A 16,347-nucleotide genomic window follows, 5' to 3' on the forward strand; every position below is an offset into this window, starting at 1 on the left:
AAGTCTCCTTAAAATCCCTGTGAAATCATGCTTAATGAAGTGTCTTGTGTCATGTTGCATAAGTGATAGAGGATTTTTTTTCCCTCTTGGTGGTTTCCACATGGGTGCCATCCCACTTTAATATCCTAGAATTATGTCTAATTGATGTTCTACTCTTCTTTCCCACACCGTGTGTGGCAAGGAACTTTCCTTGTGATAACAGTGCCTTAGCTTTGTATTTTTTTTATATTGTTGATTTCACTCATATCCTTTTATGTCCTGCTCTGAGGCCTCTTAAAATTAATCTGTTCATAGCATGGAAAGAGAATGATTTGGCAGTAAGGGGTCACAGAGTCTCCCAGGCACAGGAGGACTCATTCTCAGTGTTTCACATAAGTTAGATAAAACTTCCCTCCCAAAATACTTTTTTCCCCCTTACTGTCTTGTAAATCACACCATAAGCACACACCCCAAAAAAGCATAAAGCAAGGAGAGGTGGACAATATCCATAATTTCTACACTGCAGTACTTCTAGTGTCTGAAGGAATATATGGTAAAAGTGTCAAGTGGATAGAAAGAAGCAGGAAGACAAACTTGTAGTGTAGCTCAAACATTCAACACCAGGCAGTAAAAAAATATATATGTAAAAAAGCCTATGTGTGCATGTTAGAACATCCTCTGCCTGATCTGTGTCTCGTTAAGCAATTCAGACAACTTTTCAAGTTCCTAAAGTTCATGTTGAAAGTTCAAGTTCACTTGTTCTGCTCCACCTTTTCTGCTAAAGCTGAATCCTAAAATTGTGCTTTTTGGCATCGGGAGCATGTGGACCTTAGGAATAAGCAATACTGTTCCAGCACCTGATTTAGAGCAACTCCCATTTTGGCACAAAAAGAGAAGTGAGATTTTTCAGAACGTGCTGTTTTTACTTTGACAACCTAAACTGTCCCGTTTAGTTCCTGTGTGAAAAGCAAACCTTGTGGCAGTCTGAACCTCTTTTTATCATCCCATGATTCCACTGCCTACATGTCAGCACCAGCCCCGTGAACATCCTTTTGATTCCACACCCAGGAGGCTTTCAGAGGTACTGAATTCACACCTTTACCAGCCCATCACCCGTTTGTGTCTTTCCCCACAGACGCTGCAAACCGGGAAAGCAAAAAAGAGGATTACAACCCCTGTGCTTGCAGCCCCAGGGAGTGAAACCGTCACCTACAGACACCCTCCCCATAAGGCAGATGGAGGGGAAATAAAGGGGGCAAGGGGAAAGTGAGGGGAGAGGGGGGAAAAGGGAGAAAGAGGAGTTATGGGAGAGGGGGGACTGGGGGTTAAGGGGAGTGAGGGGAGAGGGAAGTGAGGAGAGAGGAAGGAAAGGGGGGAGAGGAGGGAAAGGGAAGAGGGGGAAGAGGGAGGAGAGGGGGAAAAGGAGGGAGAGGGGAGAGAGGGGGAAAAGGGGAAAGAGGGGAAGAGGGGAGAGAGGGGGAAAAGGGAAAAGAGGGGGAAGAAGGGGAAGAGGGGAGAGAGGGGGAAAAGGAAAAAGAGGGGGAAGAGGGGAAGAAGGGGAAGAGGGGAGAGAGGGGGAAAACGGGGAAGAGGGGGAACAAGGGGAAGAGGGGAGAGAGGGGAGAGAGGGGGAAAAGGAGGAAGAGGGGGAAGAAGGAGAAAAGGGGGAAGAAGGGGAAGAGAGGGAAGAAGAAGAGGGGGAAGAAGGGAAAGAGGGGGAAGAGGGTGGAAAGTGCGGGGAGAGGGGACTTAGGGGAGAAGGGGGAGAGGGGGGAGAGGGTAGGGAGGGGAGCGAGGAGAGAGGGGGGAGAGGGCAGGGAGGGGAGTGAGGGGAGAGGGGGGTGAAGGAAGTGAGGGGAGAGGAAAGTGAAGAGTGAGGGGAGGCGAAAGGGGAGACGGGGGAGTAATGCCTCTCTCTGCCCTCTCCCTTAGGCCCACCCCGAGAGGGTAACATGGAGGCCGGGGTAAGGCTCTTCTGACGCCACTTCCGTCCGCCCCGGTCCGCCCCTCCCGGCGGTGCCTCCCCCATGGCGGCGGTGGCGGGGGCAGGCGGGGGGGGTTCGGCAGCGCTGGGCGACGGCGGCGGCATCGACTACTCGGTGCATGAGGCGTGGAACGAGGCCACCAACGTCTACCTGCTGGTGGTGCTGGCCAGCCTGGCGCTCCTGGTCTACGCGCGGCGGTGAGGGGAGAGGCCGCGGAGGGAGGGAGGAAGGCGAGGGATGGATAGAGAAGGAAGGGGGGGGAGGGCTCCGTCGGGGAAGGGGTCCCGGTGGCCCAAGATCTGTCTCAGCGCCTTGACCCCCTCGCAGGAACAAGAGGAGGATTATGCGCATCTTCACCCTCCCCCCAGCCGCCGAGACCCCTCCCGAACCCAACTTCTACGACAGCATGAAGAAGATCCGCCTGAGGCAGCAGCTGGAGATGTACTCCATCGGTAAGGCAAAGAAAAGAGAGAGGAAGGGGCTCGGATGGAGCTGTGGGTTACACGGGGAGGTTCCAGCCTCCCTAAAGTCCTGGGGTGGGGACACTGGAGGTGAGAGGAGGTATGGAATGAGCTGTGCGGTTCCTGCTGTCCAGACAGCCCGGTGTCCAGACAGTTCCAGAGGGAATGGCTGGATATTGTAAAAATGTGGCTGGAATTATAAAAATTGAGGGGACTGTGGAATGACAAGTAATGCAGCGTCGTACATTGAAAATAAATTGAGAATTTTACTGTTCCAACAAGTGTTTCTGCTGCTGTCTTAATGATGAAGGCCAGGATGGAGATAGGGAAGAGCCCCGTGCCTCTGATGTTCCTGAGGACCAATACAGAGAAACACCTGTAGCTGAATCACATCTGCCATACATGCATGTCCAGAGAAATATTAATGAGTTGAAACCATTATTCACAAAGATACAATGTAAAGATTCTTAAACCACTAACCAGGCTGTTGCATTCTGTAGGAACAGAAAAAGGATGCAAGGGTAGTGAGACACTGGCACAGGTTTCCCAGGGAGGTTGTGGCTGCCCCATCCCTGGCAGTGTCCAAGGTTGGATGGGGCTTGGAGCAACCTGGGCTGGTGTGAGGTGTCCCTGCCCATGCAGGGGGCTGGAAATGGATGAGCTTTAAGGTCCCTTCCAGACCATTCTATGATTCCTACAGAGGAATACCTGATGGCATTCATTGCTGGTGTTTGTTCTACTGTGCACAACTCTTTGATCTTTTTGACAACCAGATTAATTTTGAAGTCAGTGTAGTTGTCAGCTTGTGGTTTGTGTATTGTGGGGGAGATGAGTGATGTGGAGATCAACCATGTAACTAATGAATCATTCAGGTCATCTGTAATAGTACTTATGAAGCTATAGTCTTTAATTTTTTTTCTTTTCAAATGAAAGGACCCGAATGGAATCATAGTTTTCTGCCATTATTTACTGACAGTTTGTTGTGACCCTATTGTTCAGCCTTTCCAAGGCCCTATGCTAAAGGAACAGTTCCATGCAGTGACCAAAACTTCCCCTTTTGTGCCTAAGCAGTGAAATTACACTATCTAATCATTAGTCTTTTCTTCCCTGTTATATTTATACATATATAGATATACATACAGAAGCACACACATATATACGCATGGATAAAATAAATAGTGTTATCTGTGTTGATCAGTCTTTTTTTTTTCAGCAAGGAAGTATGAACAGCAGCAGCCACCAAAACAGACTGAAAGTGTACAGCTCTCAGTGGAATGAAGCCCTCAACTGTAGGACCTCGGGATGTATTTCCAGTGCTGATCATAAAAGTCAGTGTGGAGCCATTTGCAATGCCTTTTAATTGATGCATTGCTGAAGGCAAGGGGAAAAGGAAGGAGGCTCTCCTTAAATCTTTGCTCTCAGTAGCATTTCTTTGAGCTCTGTGAAGTAAACTGAGTGCCTACTGAAACGTTCAACATGAAAGTACCCAGCAGAGGACAGACCTGCTCAGAGGAACCTGTGAGGTTAGAGAAGGGCAATTTTACTAATTTCTCTCTTTGTCTAAACCTTGGAGATCAGCTTCTACCTTCTCTGCTAAGGGCACACGAGAGAAGGCAAAGCAGAACCCATCTGCCTGGAAACAGTTTTGTTCCTTGATGACAAGTTGTTGAATTTGCTGAATGTGTTCAGTAAATGTGGATGAAGTTACTGTAGCCTTACTGCCCAGTAAAGGTGAGCAGCTTTGGGAATCTGGAGTGTTGCTGACCATAGTGCAGAAAAGTTTTGCTCTCCGTGTTTATGAGGGCTGTGTATGCCACACTGTAAACCTTTCCAGGAGAAACTGAGAAGTAAAGAGTAATTTGCACGTCCAGAAGACACTTAAAGGCAACACTAATGTTAGAAGCAAAGGTTAGCTTAATTTAGTCAAGCTGCTTTAAAGAATGGGATTGTGTATAAAAAATGTGTAAAAGAAAGATCATTGATTCTTCAGAAGAAACATCACCCCCAACGTTAATTTTTTCTTTTCAGGTAAATCACAAACTATGTTAATTTAAAGAATACTGCAGAAGTAATTTCTCAATAAAAACACTTGATAGTGAAAAGTACCGTGTCATGCTGTAATTCCTAATGTTAGCAATTTAAGGAGGATGAGTGGTGAGCAGAACCCTAACAACAGCACTGAGAGCTGGAAGCATATGCCCAGAAAAGGGAATTCTTCCAGTTCCGTGCTAAAATAGATTTAGGTCTTGGAGTGGTGGTAAACAGCACCGCAGGTCCATCCAGATACGGGGGGACTTGGTTTTCTTCACGCAGTCTTCCCCATTATATTTAAATTATTTGTATTTCAGTGTCCACAGGGACAGTAAAATACAGCCTGGGCCGGCAACAAACATCTCAGCGGGTTAGCCCCGTGTAAAAGGGCTGCAGAGGGGAGGTCCGGTGCCGGTGGCCTCCCCCGCATCCTCAGTGCGCGTAACCGCGCGGAACAGCGGCGGGGCCGCGGGATGCGCGGAGGAAGCGACGGGCGGGAGAAGGCGGGAAGAGCCGGACCTGCCGGCAGCTCAGCTCGGAGGCGTCTGGGTTCATCTCCCTCCCTCTCTCCACGTGGGTGCCGGCTCCACGTGGTGCCGGCTCCGCACTCCGTTATTCGGTACCGACGCCAGCCGAACCCGCTTCCCCGACACCCTGCCCGGACCTGCCGCGCTTCCCCCCCCTTCCCGCCGACCTCACTTCCTGCTCCCGTTTCCGCCTCCGGGGCCGTGCCGGCTGCGTCTGCCGCTGCCGGTGCTGCTGCTACCTCCGCTGCTCGGAGGGCGCCCGTCGGGGGTGAGTGGGTCCGTGGCGGGGAAACACGCGTGAGGCTGCCCCGCCCTCGCCCCTCCCCTCGCCCCCTCCGCGCTGTGTCTGCGGGGGCTGCGCGAGGCGGGAAGGGGGAAGGCAGCGGCCGCCTGAGGAGAAAGCGCGGGAGGGGGGAGCCGGGAGAATGAGGGGCCGGTGCCGGTTCCGCCAGAGGCCCCTCAGGCGGGCTGCGCGCCGCAGCACCGGGTGGGTTTTTCCTTCCATCTTCCGCGGGAGGGCTCTGCAGCCTCCTGCGACCGGCGTCACGCCGCAGCGCTGCACCGGCGTGGGGATGAGGAGGCTCGGCATTCCCTCCCTCATTCCCTCCTTCCCTCCCTTCCACCGGCACTGCCCTGGAGAGCGGTCAGCCAGGGAAGGGGCATGGCGGGGCTCGGTCTTCCCTCATGGCTCGGATTGATACCGCTCGCCAGGCGGTCCCCAGCAGCCATCCGGTGCGGTCCCTAGCAGCCATCCGGTGCGGCTCCATCCTTTTCCATAAAGCCGCATGTCAGGAGGAGCTCATTCTTCCCGGTTTTCTCAGTTCAGCCATCTGCTTCTAGCCCAATGATTTTACGGTTTTCCTCTCAGCGCTTAAAAAAAAATCTCCAGCGGCTTGCGGATTTGAGGTAGTGGCACAGGTATCTCACGAACATACTCGACGAAACCTTTTCAGAGAGAAGCAAGAAAAGCAAAAGCTTCTCAGGGCATGTATCTTTTGTATTTGGAGGTGCTTGAGCCATGAGCGAACAGCAGGCAGAGGTTTGTTCTTAAGTGCAGCCTAAGTCTCAGCAAAACTGAAGTTCTGTCCCAGCAAAACTCTGCTCGGTTTTATTAGGGGGTTTATGTTTCAGTTTTTCTGCACAGGTGCAGTCTGCTTTTGAAATCTTGCCACAGATTTTCTGCAGTGGTTTTTACCTGTTAATTCATGGTATTGTGTGTAGAAGAAAAAGTGCTTAATTTGTATTAATTTGTGATAAAACCTCACCCCAGTGCCTACAAGCAAAGGCAGGTAGGGTAGAGAAAATCTATTTTTTGTGTCCATTCGTGGTGCTTGGGCTTGTAGACATGCACAGGAAGAGATTCTCAGACTCTTGTGGAACTTTTGTTGATGCTGAATTATTCAATGCCTTGGATGAGGAAAACCTGTGACCTTCAAAAAAACTGTGCCAAAGTTATCTTTAGTAGCATTTATTTTTGAGAATGCAGTAGAGAGGCAGATCTTCCTAGCTCACCCAATGCTGCTTAAAAAGCTGTTATGATATGTGGATTTAGTGGTGTCCAACCACACAAAGCATGTGAGGGAAAGCTTTCAGAGCAGTTAAAGCTTTGCATCTATAAGGTGTTGCAAAAAAATTTTTCTCAGTTATAACTTGGGTCTCGTTGAGAATCTGACCACTCTGTTGTGTCCATGGGAGCTGCTGGACAGTCAGATCATTGGAAATGGAGCCTTCAGATGGAGTTTCAACCATGTCTCTTTATGTGAAAACCATAATCTGCTGTTAAGTGGTGGAAGAGTTATCTCTCACAACTAAAATGTGGGTAGCTTGTATTTTTATTCAGTGCTGCACAGAAGATCAAAGCTTTTTGCATAGAGCTTTATTAATGCTCTGACAAGGTCCAGGGGGATTTAAAATAGTTCCAAGCCATGAAGATAGCAACATGTGTTTAAAGATGAAGGCAGTGTAAACTCTCTGGGCCTTGTAGTGAAAATATCTCCCCTCATGTCGTGAACATTTTCAGTCCAGTGTTACATGCCTGGATAGCACAAATTGGCACATGCAGGCCAGATCCAGGAGAGAATGTAGCCTGTAACAGCATCCCTGGTGACTTACAGCCAAGAGTTACAAATTTCAGCAGCGTGATACTCAGATGGTGCTAAACTTGTGCTCAAACTTCCCTTCCAAAACTGCCTAATCCATCCAGAAGACCTGCAGAGGAAGCCTTTGCTGCACAGATTATACTACTGGTGCCAGTAGAAACTCTGAAAATGGGCAGAAGATCCCAGTGCCTTCACCTGAGGATGGTTTGTAGGGAAGCTTTTTCGGTGCAGGGCAAAATTATTCACTGAGAATATTCCAACCTATGATGGGTCCTTCTGTAGTTTGCATTTTGCATATATGATTAAGCAGCTTTGGCCAAAAGCCTGGTGACAGCACAAGGCTCTGGAATGTCTCTCTGTTGCCTGGGCAGTTTATTCATGTTAGTTTACTTCCGTGAGCATAATCACTCCTTTTAAAGTCCTCCTGAATTCAGGAGTGCCACTGCTATTGAGCAAGCTGAAATTATACACGCTGCAGAGAGCAATGTGGGTATGTTGCAACTTAGCCTTTCTTTTGGAGGATTTTGCCCCAGCCCTAATTTCTACATTAAAGAGATTGAAAATTGTCTCTGCATGCCTTCTTCAGTGAGGACAAAGCACCTTGTTGGCAAAGGTGTAATTAACTCCTTGATGTCTTTGGCTTCTTAGACCTAAAGAGCAAGAGTGTGAGGGGGAGGCTTGCTGACAAAGCACACTCATCAGCCATGGTTGCTTATGCTCCAAATCAGCATTCCCTTTCCCCTCCAAACACTTAAAGCTTGGTTTAGTCACAGTAAGGAACCTGGGTGATGTCAGCTGGTTTATTAACATAGTCACTCAAACAAAAAGCAGCAGCTGATCTTGTCTTCAAGACAAGGCTGACAGTGAAGAGCAGAAGGTTTCAGTGCTTCAGGCCTCTTGGGAATGGAGGTAAGATCCTTTATTTTGCAGCCTTGTTCCTTTTGTGGTGGAAGTTAAGGGGTAGGAACAGGTTTCTTGCAGTCTAACAAAGCTCCATGAGAAATTGGTGTCACCTGGGTTGGCAGGACTGCTGGCTAAGGGAGAGATACTGAGTATGACCAGAGATCCAGACTGCTGGAAGAACACTCCAAAACCAGTACAAATTTAATGAGAAATCTGACATTAGGATGTGGAAATCAATTCTTCTTCTTCTATAACGGAATCAAAAAAGGGAGGAGAAAAAAACCCAACCAAACACGTCATGTTAAGAGCAAAAAGCTCCAGATTTTTTTTAAAAAAAAGCGTTTCTTCCAGCTCTTTGGTAAAAAAAAGGCCAATAAAACGTTTCAGTGCTCAGTTGTCTCTCTGAAATCTGTGTTTACAGGGAAAAGGCTAAAAACCTTTTTAAGAATGAAGATGCTTTGCCTGCTTTTTATAAGGAATGTCCAAGCTGTGGGTGTTACTTAAAAAAAAAATAAATTCCTGATCTTTTTATGGAATATCTAAACTCTGGGCGTTACTTTAATAAAAATAACTTCAAACTCCAAGATTAACAGATTTGCTAAAAGGAGTTAGCTCTCAATGAGAAAAGAAACAAACTGAATTTGGAATTTCTGAACCAAGCCCTCGAAGGCAATTTGTGGCAAAACTCCAGAAAAAGAAAAAATAAAAGCCATTTTAATGAAATAGCCATATATCTTCCTCAATTATAGGTAGCACTACTTTGTAAAGTGATTCCTTGCAGAAGCCAAGGTGTGAGATGTTTCAGAACTGTGTTTAATTTTAATCTACTAGTAAAATGAATTAAAAATCATAAAAAGGGGCAGCTCAAATCGGGGATTTGCTGAAACTGGAGTCTGAGGAAGTACATCTGACGAAAAACTTAGATCCTGAGTGTGCAAAGGAGTCGTTCCCTTCAGGTTCCATCAGTCTGTCAGACTTGCTGGAACTGGTTTTAGACATCCATGATATGTAAGAGGCAGATGTGGATCTATAGTTTGCCCCTTGAGAAAGATTGTGGTTTGGGCAAGATGATAGAAACGTTTCTCTTTTTTTGTCACGGAATAGAATGAGGATTTGAAAAGACTTGGCTAGCGTTGGGGCTGTACTGCTTTCCAAAATATCCTCTGGAATCATGGTGGAAACACAGACTGGAATATACTCTTGACTGACAGCACAGGGTGTGAAGCATAAATTCCTGAGCAAGGAAGACGTATGTTGGTTGTGCAACGGGGGCTCCATGTGATCTCGTTATTTCTGGTGCTTCTCTCAGATGTCTTTTGGGGAGTCAAACAGCTGCTGTGAACTTTACCCAGCACACAGCACTTGGTATGGTTGAACAACCTTTATTTTGCCATAACTCAGATTGTGGTGCACGCTCTGATGAGTAAGTAGTACCAGAGCCAACTTCTGTGACACAGGTTGTAAAAAGAGAGCAGAACTTAGGGAACCTTTTTACTGCTTGATGAAAATCGTGAAGGGGGGAAAATCATCTGTATCATCTAACATAGCTGTGGTTGGTGGACATCAGGGAGGGACTGCTGAAGGGATCCAATTTCTTTATACTGTAATATGGAAGGAAGGGTGGGCTGACAGAAGAGGAAAACTTGCTTTTTGTTCTCAGAGGGAAGGTCAGAAGGGCAGAGGTTCAGGTTTTTCCAATCTTTTCTAAGATTTTCCAATCTTATCTACTACCATCTTGTTAAATGGTAGCAACAACTGTTCTTTGCAGGAACTTTCCCTTGCTCTGGTAGAGAGCTGTGGCTCATTGTGTATTTTGATACATGTCAGTCTGGTTGCTGAATAGATCCAAATCTACAGGCAGCTAAGTGTGGAATAATGGTTCTTAGCTCAACTAAATAACAGAACTCACATGATCTGTAAGTGGCCAGCCGATTTTTTTCTTAGGCAAACCATGTACTGCTTGTATTGCACATTCATTAAGGGCTAATTTTAGCACAACAGATTGAGAATTCTAGCAGCCAAAAATACCCTTGTTGAGTCTGTTAAAAGATCTCCTTACCCAAACTCTGTTTTTGTGTGCGACAAACAGAAAATATCGCATCTTTTTTTGCTTCATAATCTGTAACGACCCAAAAGAGGTGAAAGCATTGCACTCGGGGATTGCCTCCAAGATTACTTTTGCCACTGCTGATGGGGGAATTGTTCTCTGTTATTACTGTCTTCTCTTTCAACCTCAGCAAGTCCTGCAAATGCCAAAGGCAAACCACTTGCTGGCTGACCAGAGGACCTGGAGTTGCTGTTGTGCCAGTGCTCTGAAACTTGTGGCTTGGACTTGTGGCTTGTTTGAGCATTGCCTAAGAGCACTGTAGAACCATATTGAGTTCAATATATTGTCCTGACACGTGAGACAAAAGAATGGGAAAGCATTTATGGCCTCTTAGAAACAGAGTAAGAGGATCATCACTTTGGAACAGTTTCCAAGACGACTGCGTAACTATTAAGCAGCATGGGGAGGTCACCAAGAAATATGCAATGGGACAATTTAATTGCCATTATGAGACCTGTGATTTTACTGAGTAATCAATATATGATACGAAAATAGAGAAAAATGTTGCATGTGGTTGTATTACCTAATGAGGTAACAGTTGGCAAAGTGATGCCTGTTACCAGTTCTGTTTGTGCTATTTTGATCATTAAAGAGCTCTATCTGTTTATGGAGTGTAGGCCAGAACAGGAGTTTTCTCTTGACCAGTTGCTTGCCTTAAGACCCTTCTAAAGAGGGATGAAATGGTGTAATTTGCTTTTTGTTTGAGACAAAGAAGTATTCTCTTGACATAATTTACCAGTTCCAAGCCTGTAATCAAAACACTTGTGGTAAAGCCGTGATGATTATGTGGTGCTTCTCTCAGATGTCGTAAAAACTCTGTCATCTCCTTGGGGGGCCATCTTCCCATAAGATGCCAGCCAGACCTACTCTTTCTCTTACAAAGACTTTGGGATTAAGAACCTGTGTTCTGAGGTCTGAAGTTTTAGCTCCAGAGGGTGGGACAAGTAAGTGCAATTGAGAGCATCTTGAAGCTCGAGTTTGCTTTAAGCATCTCCTTTCCTTGTCTGCTGCTTGCATACATAATTTATTTATTTCCACCAAACTTTTGTTGAATTAAGCTGTGGCTTTATCCTGTGATGCCTCTTGGAAGCGATGTGTGAGCAGAAACAGCAGTGACTAATCACAGCACTGGAGCTTTAGTGTGTGCTTGGCATAATGATGATGAGCATGTCTCATCCATAAGTATCAACAGAGGCAAAAATACTTCACAGAGGAACCTGTAGCCCTCAGGTTCAGCTGAAGATCAGCTGAAGAGCAAAATGGGATTGATTTTGCTTGGTTGGACACTTGCTATTTGCTTAGGCATGGAGGGATTTGAAATCCCTCCAAATTCTTTTCTCAAAGGGAGAGTTTCCTGTGTGACTTTAAAAAGCCCAATCATTGTATGCTTCTTGTCTGTTCTTGTATTATAACTCAATATACCAGAGTTTCGTGGGGGTTCCAAGAGCACAACACAGGGCAAACCAGTTTGCTTCTAAGGGCAGCTGCTCTGGAGTGGCAAAAAGTGGGGTTGCAAGATCTGGAAGAGGGTAAGGCCTGTTGAAATTCTGATGGAGTTGATAGGTTTCAGCAGATCCCAGGTATTTGGTGTATAGAAATGTTGCTGGATAACTGGCAGAAGTGGCTAAGTTGTTGTCTGAAATGCCTGCAGATTATTTTCCTGCTCTGTTAACACAGCACAGTATGGCATGGGAGCTTATGGTACAAGTTGGGCTGGAGCCCTCAGAAGGGGAGGAGAGGTGGTTGATAACTGTGCTAGTTCCCATAGTGCAAGAATAAAGGGGATGTTTAAATGAAATTGAAAATCAGTACATTTGGAACCTGATGTAACTATACCACATGACATTACCAAGGCCAAAAGTTGAGTTGGATTCCAAGCAGACCTGGATGTTTATATATAATGACAATGTCCAGAGTTGCACTAAATAGGATTTAAAATAAATTAAGCATATAAACCTTCATGCTAGTTGATGAGGTCAGGAAGGACTTTCCCATTTGGGTGAATTACATCATTGTTCACTACTTGAGCTGTTCCACCTTCTGAAGCATCTGGTCCTGATCACAGGAGGCAGGATTCTCAAATAGATGGACAAGTGATCTGACCTATCATGGCAGTGCTTAGCTTACCCTGCTTGAGCAGGATCTTGTTGAAAGGGTTTTGAGAAGAATTTTTTTTTTTTTAAGGTTATTTGAGGCTGCCTATACAGCAGCATATGTCTGCTTTCCCAGTTTCTCGTTGGTGAAGAAGGACAACTGTTGACCAAGTGCCTTTAAGGAATCCTGAAAAGTGCCAGCTAAATGTCAGCATCAGCCCACATAAAGGTGGAAGCTGTGATGGGCCCAGGAGGCATTCCTCTGTAGGGTTTTGAGCAGCTGAGCTGGTGAAGATGACTTTCCTACAGCTTTCTCAGTTTTGGTGGCACTGTGATACCTTAAACATCATCCTTTCTTTCCACTGCACAGCAGCACAGTGAAGCTTCCCTGATTTTCCTAATAACACTGAGCAGCCTCTCACCCCCCTCAGAGTTCTTGGTTATATGATGATTGTGTGCCCCTTATGTTTGTGAAGCAGGCACGTTGCTCAGGGTGCTGTCTTGGTTGTTTATTCTGCAAGCCTGTTGAGCACCTGTGAAATCTCTATTCTTTTCTACCAGATTAGGTTGAAATTGGCCTTATAATTTATATTCCTGTTTTTGGGGCAGTCATTATGTAACTATAATTTCCTTGGGAAATGGGAAAATATTAGTCCTCCAAGCAAGTTGCTGTGCCATAATTTTTTTCTCAAAGCAAATAGGTGCATGAACAGTTAACACCAGCTAATAGAAGTACCTTTAAAACATGTGCTGTTTAATCTTAAGACTTTCCCCAAGGTGTAAGGAGAAGGCTTGCTTGCCAAAATACTGGAATTGAGTTAACAGTCTGGGAGGCTTCTGTGTTTTGTTACTCAGCTACAAAATTCTTCTGCTGGTGTTGGCTGCTATGAAGATCAAAGTTAGAAGTACCAGCCTGCCAGTAAATTGTCTCTTCAAAAGCGAACTGAAAAGTCTTTGGTTGTTTCAGGTGACAGCCAGCATCAGATCTTTTTGACAATTATTAATCTTTTCCTGCAGTTTTCTTTTCACATGCAACAGTGAGCAGCCTGGATGTCATAATCTGTATGGTGCATATGCTGAGTGTAGACATCTGCTTAACAAGTGAGGATGTAAATAATAAATTGAATAACTTGTCTGCCATTAATTTCTGGTGCTCAGAGGGAATTTGTAGTTATGGTGATTATGAAACAGTCAAATTGTGCTTTCTGTTTCTTACATACAGTGATCATCATAACAGAAGATTAAGGATCACTGTGGTACAAAATAATTGGGTGGCATCTGGACGTGTTCTGGATGTCCTGCTGATGGGACATGTGTGGTTGTCTTGGCTTTGTGCTCTGTAAGCTTTTGAAATCTGTGATAGTTGCCTTTTCTGGGTAGGCAGTGGCATGTTTCTCAATAGCAGGCATGATCATTTCAGGCCTGTTTGCCTCTAAGTACTTGGGAGGGTAAGGACTTCTTCAAGAGCTCAGAATTGAAGGAGTATGTATTTTTCTTTGCAACATAATCCCTGCACAGCAAATACGTTTCTGCCTGGTTACTTAACAGCTATTGTTTCTGCAATACCCTCTGTGCTGTTTCTTGCTTTGACCATCCAAAGCTCAGTTATCTTCTCTACTGCAATGTGCAAGAAGCAAAGCTGAGCATTTTTGTGCTCAAGTGGGACTCTGTCCTTAGAGAAGTCCCTCATTTCTAGTGTAAGAGAGCCAGAGCAACCCATCATTTTGTTGGGAGGACAAAATTGATGAAGGACTGTGCTGTCTTCCTTAGTGAAGTGTGCCCAGTGTATGCAGCATGCTGCTGTCAAATGGGTTTGCAGAAGAAAGGAAGGTTTCAGAGGGGAGGTGGAATTCTGAGAATTTGAGATGGTAGCTGATAAGAGGTAGGATCTGCTCTGTCTCTACTAGGAAGAGATTTTGATCCTAATGTTTATTTAAAGATGGCCTTAAACCCTAGAACAGAGAGAAAATTGCTTTCATTCTCCTGTCTCACAGAGAGCTGGCTGACAGAATGGTTTTGGTGCCTGCTTATCTGCCCTGAAGGGGCTTCATGGCTGGGGAAGCTGCAGAAATAATTTCCCCTGCTCCCCCTTGCTCAGCGTTCTGGCAAAACTGTAAGGCAGGCAAATGGTCTGGGCTGCTTGTTTGCATGCAGGATGGCTGTGTCTCCATTTTGCAGATGAGTCAGCCCTCTGCCTTTCTGTTATTGGACTCTTAGCAGGGCTGCTGTTGTCTTTTGGCATGCTTGATGCCAAGTTTTGGATGGCCAGAACAGATAGGCAAGTGCCCTCCACCCCGACCTTAGAAAATACCTTGGACCTTTGGCACCTTGTAGTTAAACTGCTCTGATGTGAAAGGAGCATCTTTTCCAATACCTGTTTAGTGTGTAAAAATGCAGTTGTACTGTGGAAGGTGCAGAGATTAAGGAGAAGTGGGCAAAGTAGAGGAGAAGCCTGTAGCTTCATTTTTCATCTCATTTGTGGGCTAGAGCTCTACTTACTTGGAAAAATGAAAAACTTGCTTAGTTTTCAATGGCAAATAAGTTAGTAGATGGGTCAGTGGTTTCTTTTAGTTGAGCTGACTGCTGCCAACTAGTTCTGCAAGCTTGGCATCCCATGAGGTTTTTCACAGTATGTCAGGCTAGCCCGTACAGGATTTCTCCTGCTCATCCTGTCAGGAATGGAGCTGCAGATTGGGAGATTTGGTTGGTTAAATTTTGGCACGCGATATTTCCGTACCTAGTGTGGCAAAACTTTGCTTGTGTGGAAGGAAGTCTTTTTATTTCCTAAAAGGAACTTGACTGAAAGTTGGGATTTTATTAAAGACACAGAGGCATATTATTATTCATCTTTCCTTGCTTCATCCCTGTGATGTTTCCTGTTTTGCTTCTTGAGATACAGGTGTCATGATGAGGAGCTTCTCAGAAACAGAAGTGGATGATGATGAGTGGAGATGAAGAAATCATACATTTAAGAAGTTGGCTCAAGTTTCCGTTACAGGCATGGAAAGTTTCTGAGACCAAGCCATGAGAGAAGAACATGAGTAAAGAAGAGGGAGATGTAAACCCAGACTTTCTAGAAGGGATGGCAGGATTTGAGAGGACGCTGCACAAACGTCACGTAGTTTGCTTGCTCATTCATTTACCTGCGCCCCTGGATTGTAATGCTTTGCATACCTGTTTGGAAGCTGAAAAATCCCCTCACATCTGTGTCTTTAATATAATCGTGGCTTCAAGCTTGCTTTAGGAAGAGCAGAACGTTGCTGTGGTATTTATTTGTGGGCTAGATAGCTGCTGCTTTGTACTTGAAATCAATTTTGGGGTTTTTTTTTTTTGGTAGAAACGTATGAATGTGGAGAAGAGCAGGGTATGACCAATACAAAATAGGAAATCAGGGCCTCTGTTGGCATTTAATAAACAGCCTTTGCATAGAAAGTGTGACAGGTGCATAAGCCAAAAACTAAAAGAATAATATAGTCATAGCTCTGTAATATAGGTAAAAAGTGTCTTGTTCTTCTGCTGTCCTTAGAGGTCAGAATAAAATATTAATCAGTCCAGTCTTTTTTATTTGACTGTTGGTCACAAAAGCATTCCAGATTTGCTATTAGGGCCGTGGGGTTTTAAGTGTAGATTACTTAGTATTGAGTTAGGAGAGAGCTTTTTAGGAAGGTAGTTCTTTGAATTTCTTGGCTGTTACATGAAGTATCTCCAAGGCAGTACTAGCCATGAAGTCCAGCAAATTGCCATGCTGTGAACAGACTTAATTGTAGTAAGTCTCTGATGCAAAGTTACTAAGACTCTGACATATATGTATTTAAAATCTCAAAATTGAATGTAATTGGCTACATTGGGCAGTTTGTCAGACACAAATAACATCTTTATTTTTCTAATGGATTCTTATGTGTTGTTTTATCCTTAATAAAAGGCTATGGTTATTTTTGCATACTGACCAAATATTTGGCCTTTAAGAGTATATAATTAGACGGAAGAGTAAAAACAGTTGATAAAGGATTGTTTTTCTAATGAAAATAGTTTGAGATAATTCAATTTTAGTTTCTTCCGAATAGATGTGATCAGTGTGTTGGCAGTTTTACAGTGGATATAAAGGGAACAGCTGAGAGAGAGTGGCTGAGAATATGTCCAGCTATTTTTGTAGCTAAGTTAC

General features: G+C 45.0%; 2 protein-coding genes across 4 annotated transcripts in view; both read left to right on the top strand.

The window, feature by feature from the left end:
* Positions 1-1,987: 1,987 nt before the first annotated feature.
* On the top strand, positions 1,988-4,523 carry SMIM19 (small integral membrane protein 19). The gene is made up of 3 exons (XM_008499618.2): positions 1,988-2,161; positions 2,292-2,416; positions 3,639-4,523. The coding sequence occupies exons 1-3, from the start codon at positions 2,007-2,009 to the stop codon at positions 3,701-3,703; spliced, it is 345 nt and encodes a 114-aa protein (XP_008497840.2). The 5' UTR covers positions 1,988-2,006; the 3' UTR covers positions 3,704-4,523.
* A 591-nt stretch (positions 4,524-5,114) lies between these two features.
* Positions 5,115-16,347, top strand: part of SLC20A2 (solute carrier family 20 member 2) — a 58,266-nt gene continuing 47,033 nt past the window's right edge. For 2 of the 3 annotated variants that reach the window (XM_030449506.1, XM_030449513.1), the window contains exon 1: positions 5,116-5,251. The gene's annotated coding sequence lies outside the window, so the exon portion shown is untranslated. Of the gene's footprint in view, positions 5,252-16,347 lie in introns of all 3 variants that reach the window. The other variant, XM_030449512.1, reaches the window with a different exon arrangement.

Source organism: Calypte anna, chromosome 4A (genome assembly GCF_003957555.1).
Source record: "Calypte anna isolate BGI_N300 chromosome 4A, bCalAnn1_v1.p, whole genome shotgun sequence".
Taxonomy (NCBI): domain Eukaryota; kingdom Metazoa; phylum Chordata; class Aves; order Apodiformes; family Trochilidae; genus Calypte; species Calypte anna.

Coding starts and splice junctions, on each gene's coding strand:
- SMIM19 (XM_008499618.2), top strand. CDS start 2,007: ATGGCGGCGGTGGCGGGGGCAGGCGGGGGGGGTTCGGCAGCGCTGGGC. Junction 2,162..2,291: donor CTCCTGGTCTACGCGCGGCG/GTGAGGGGAGAG, acceptor ACCCCCTCGCAG/GAACAAGAGGAGGATTATGC. Junction 2,417..3,638: donor GCTGGAGATGTACTCCATCG/GTAAGGCAAAGA, acceptor TTTTTTTTTCAG/CAAGGAAGTATGAACAGCAG.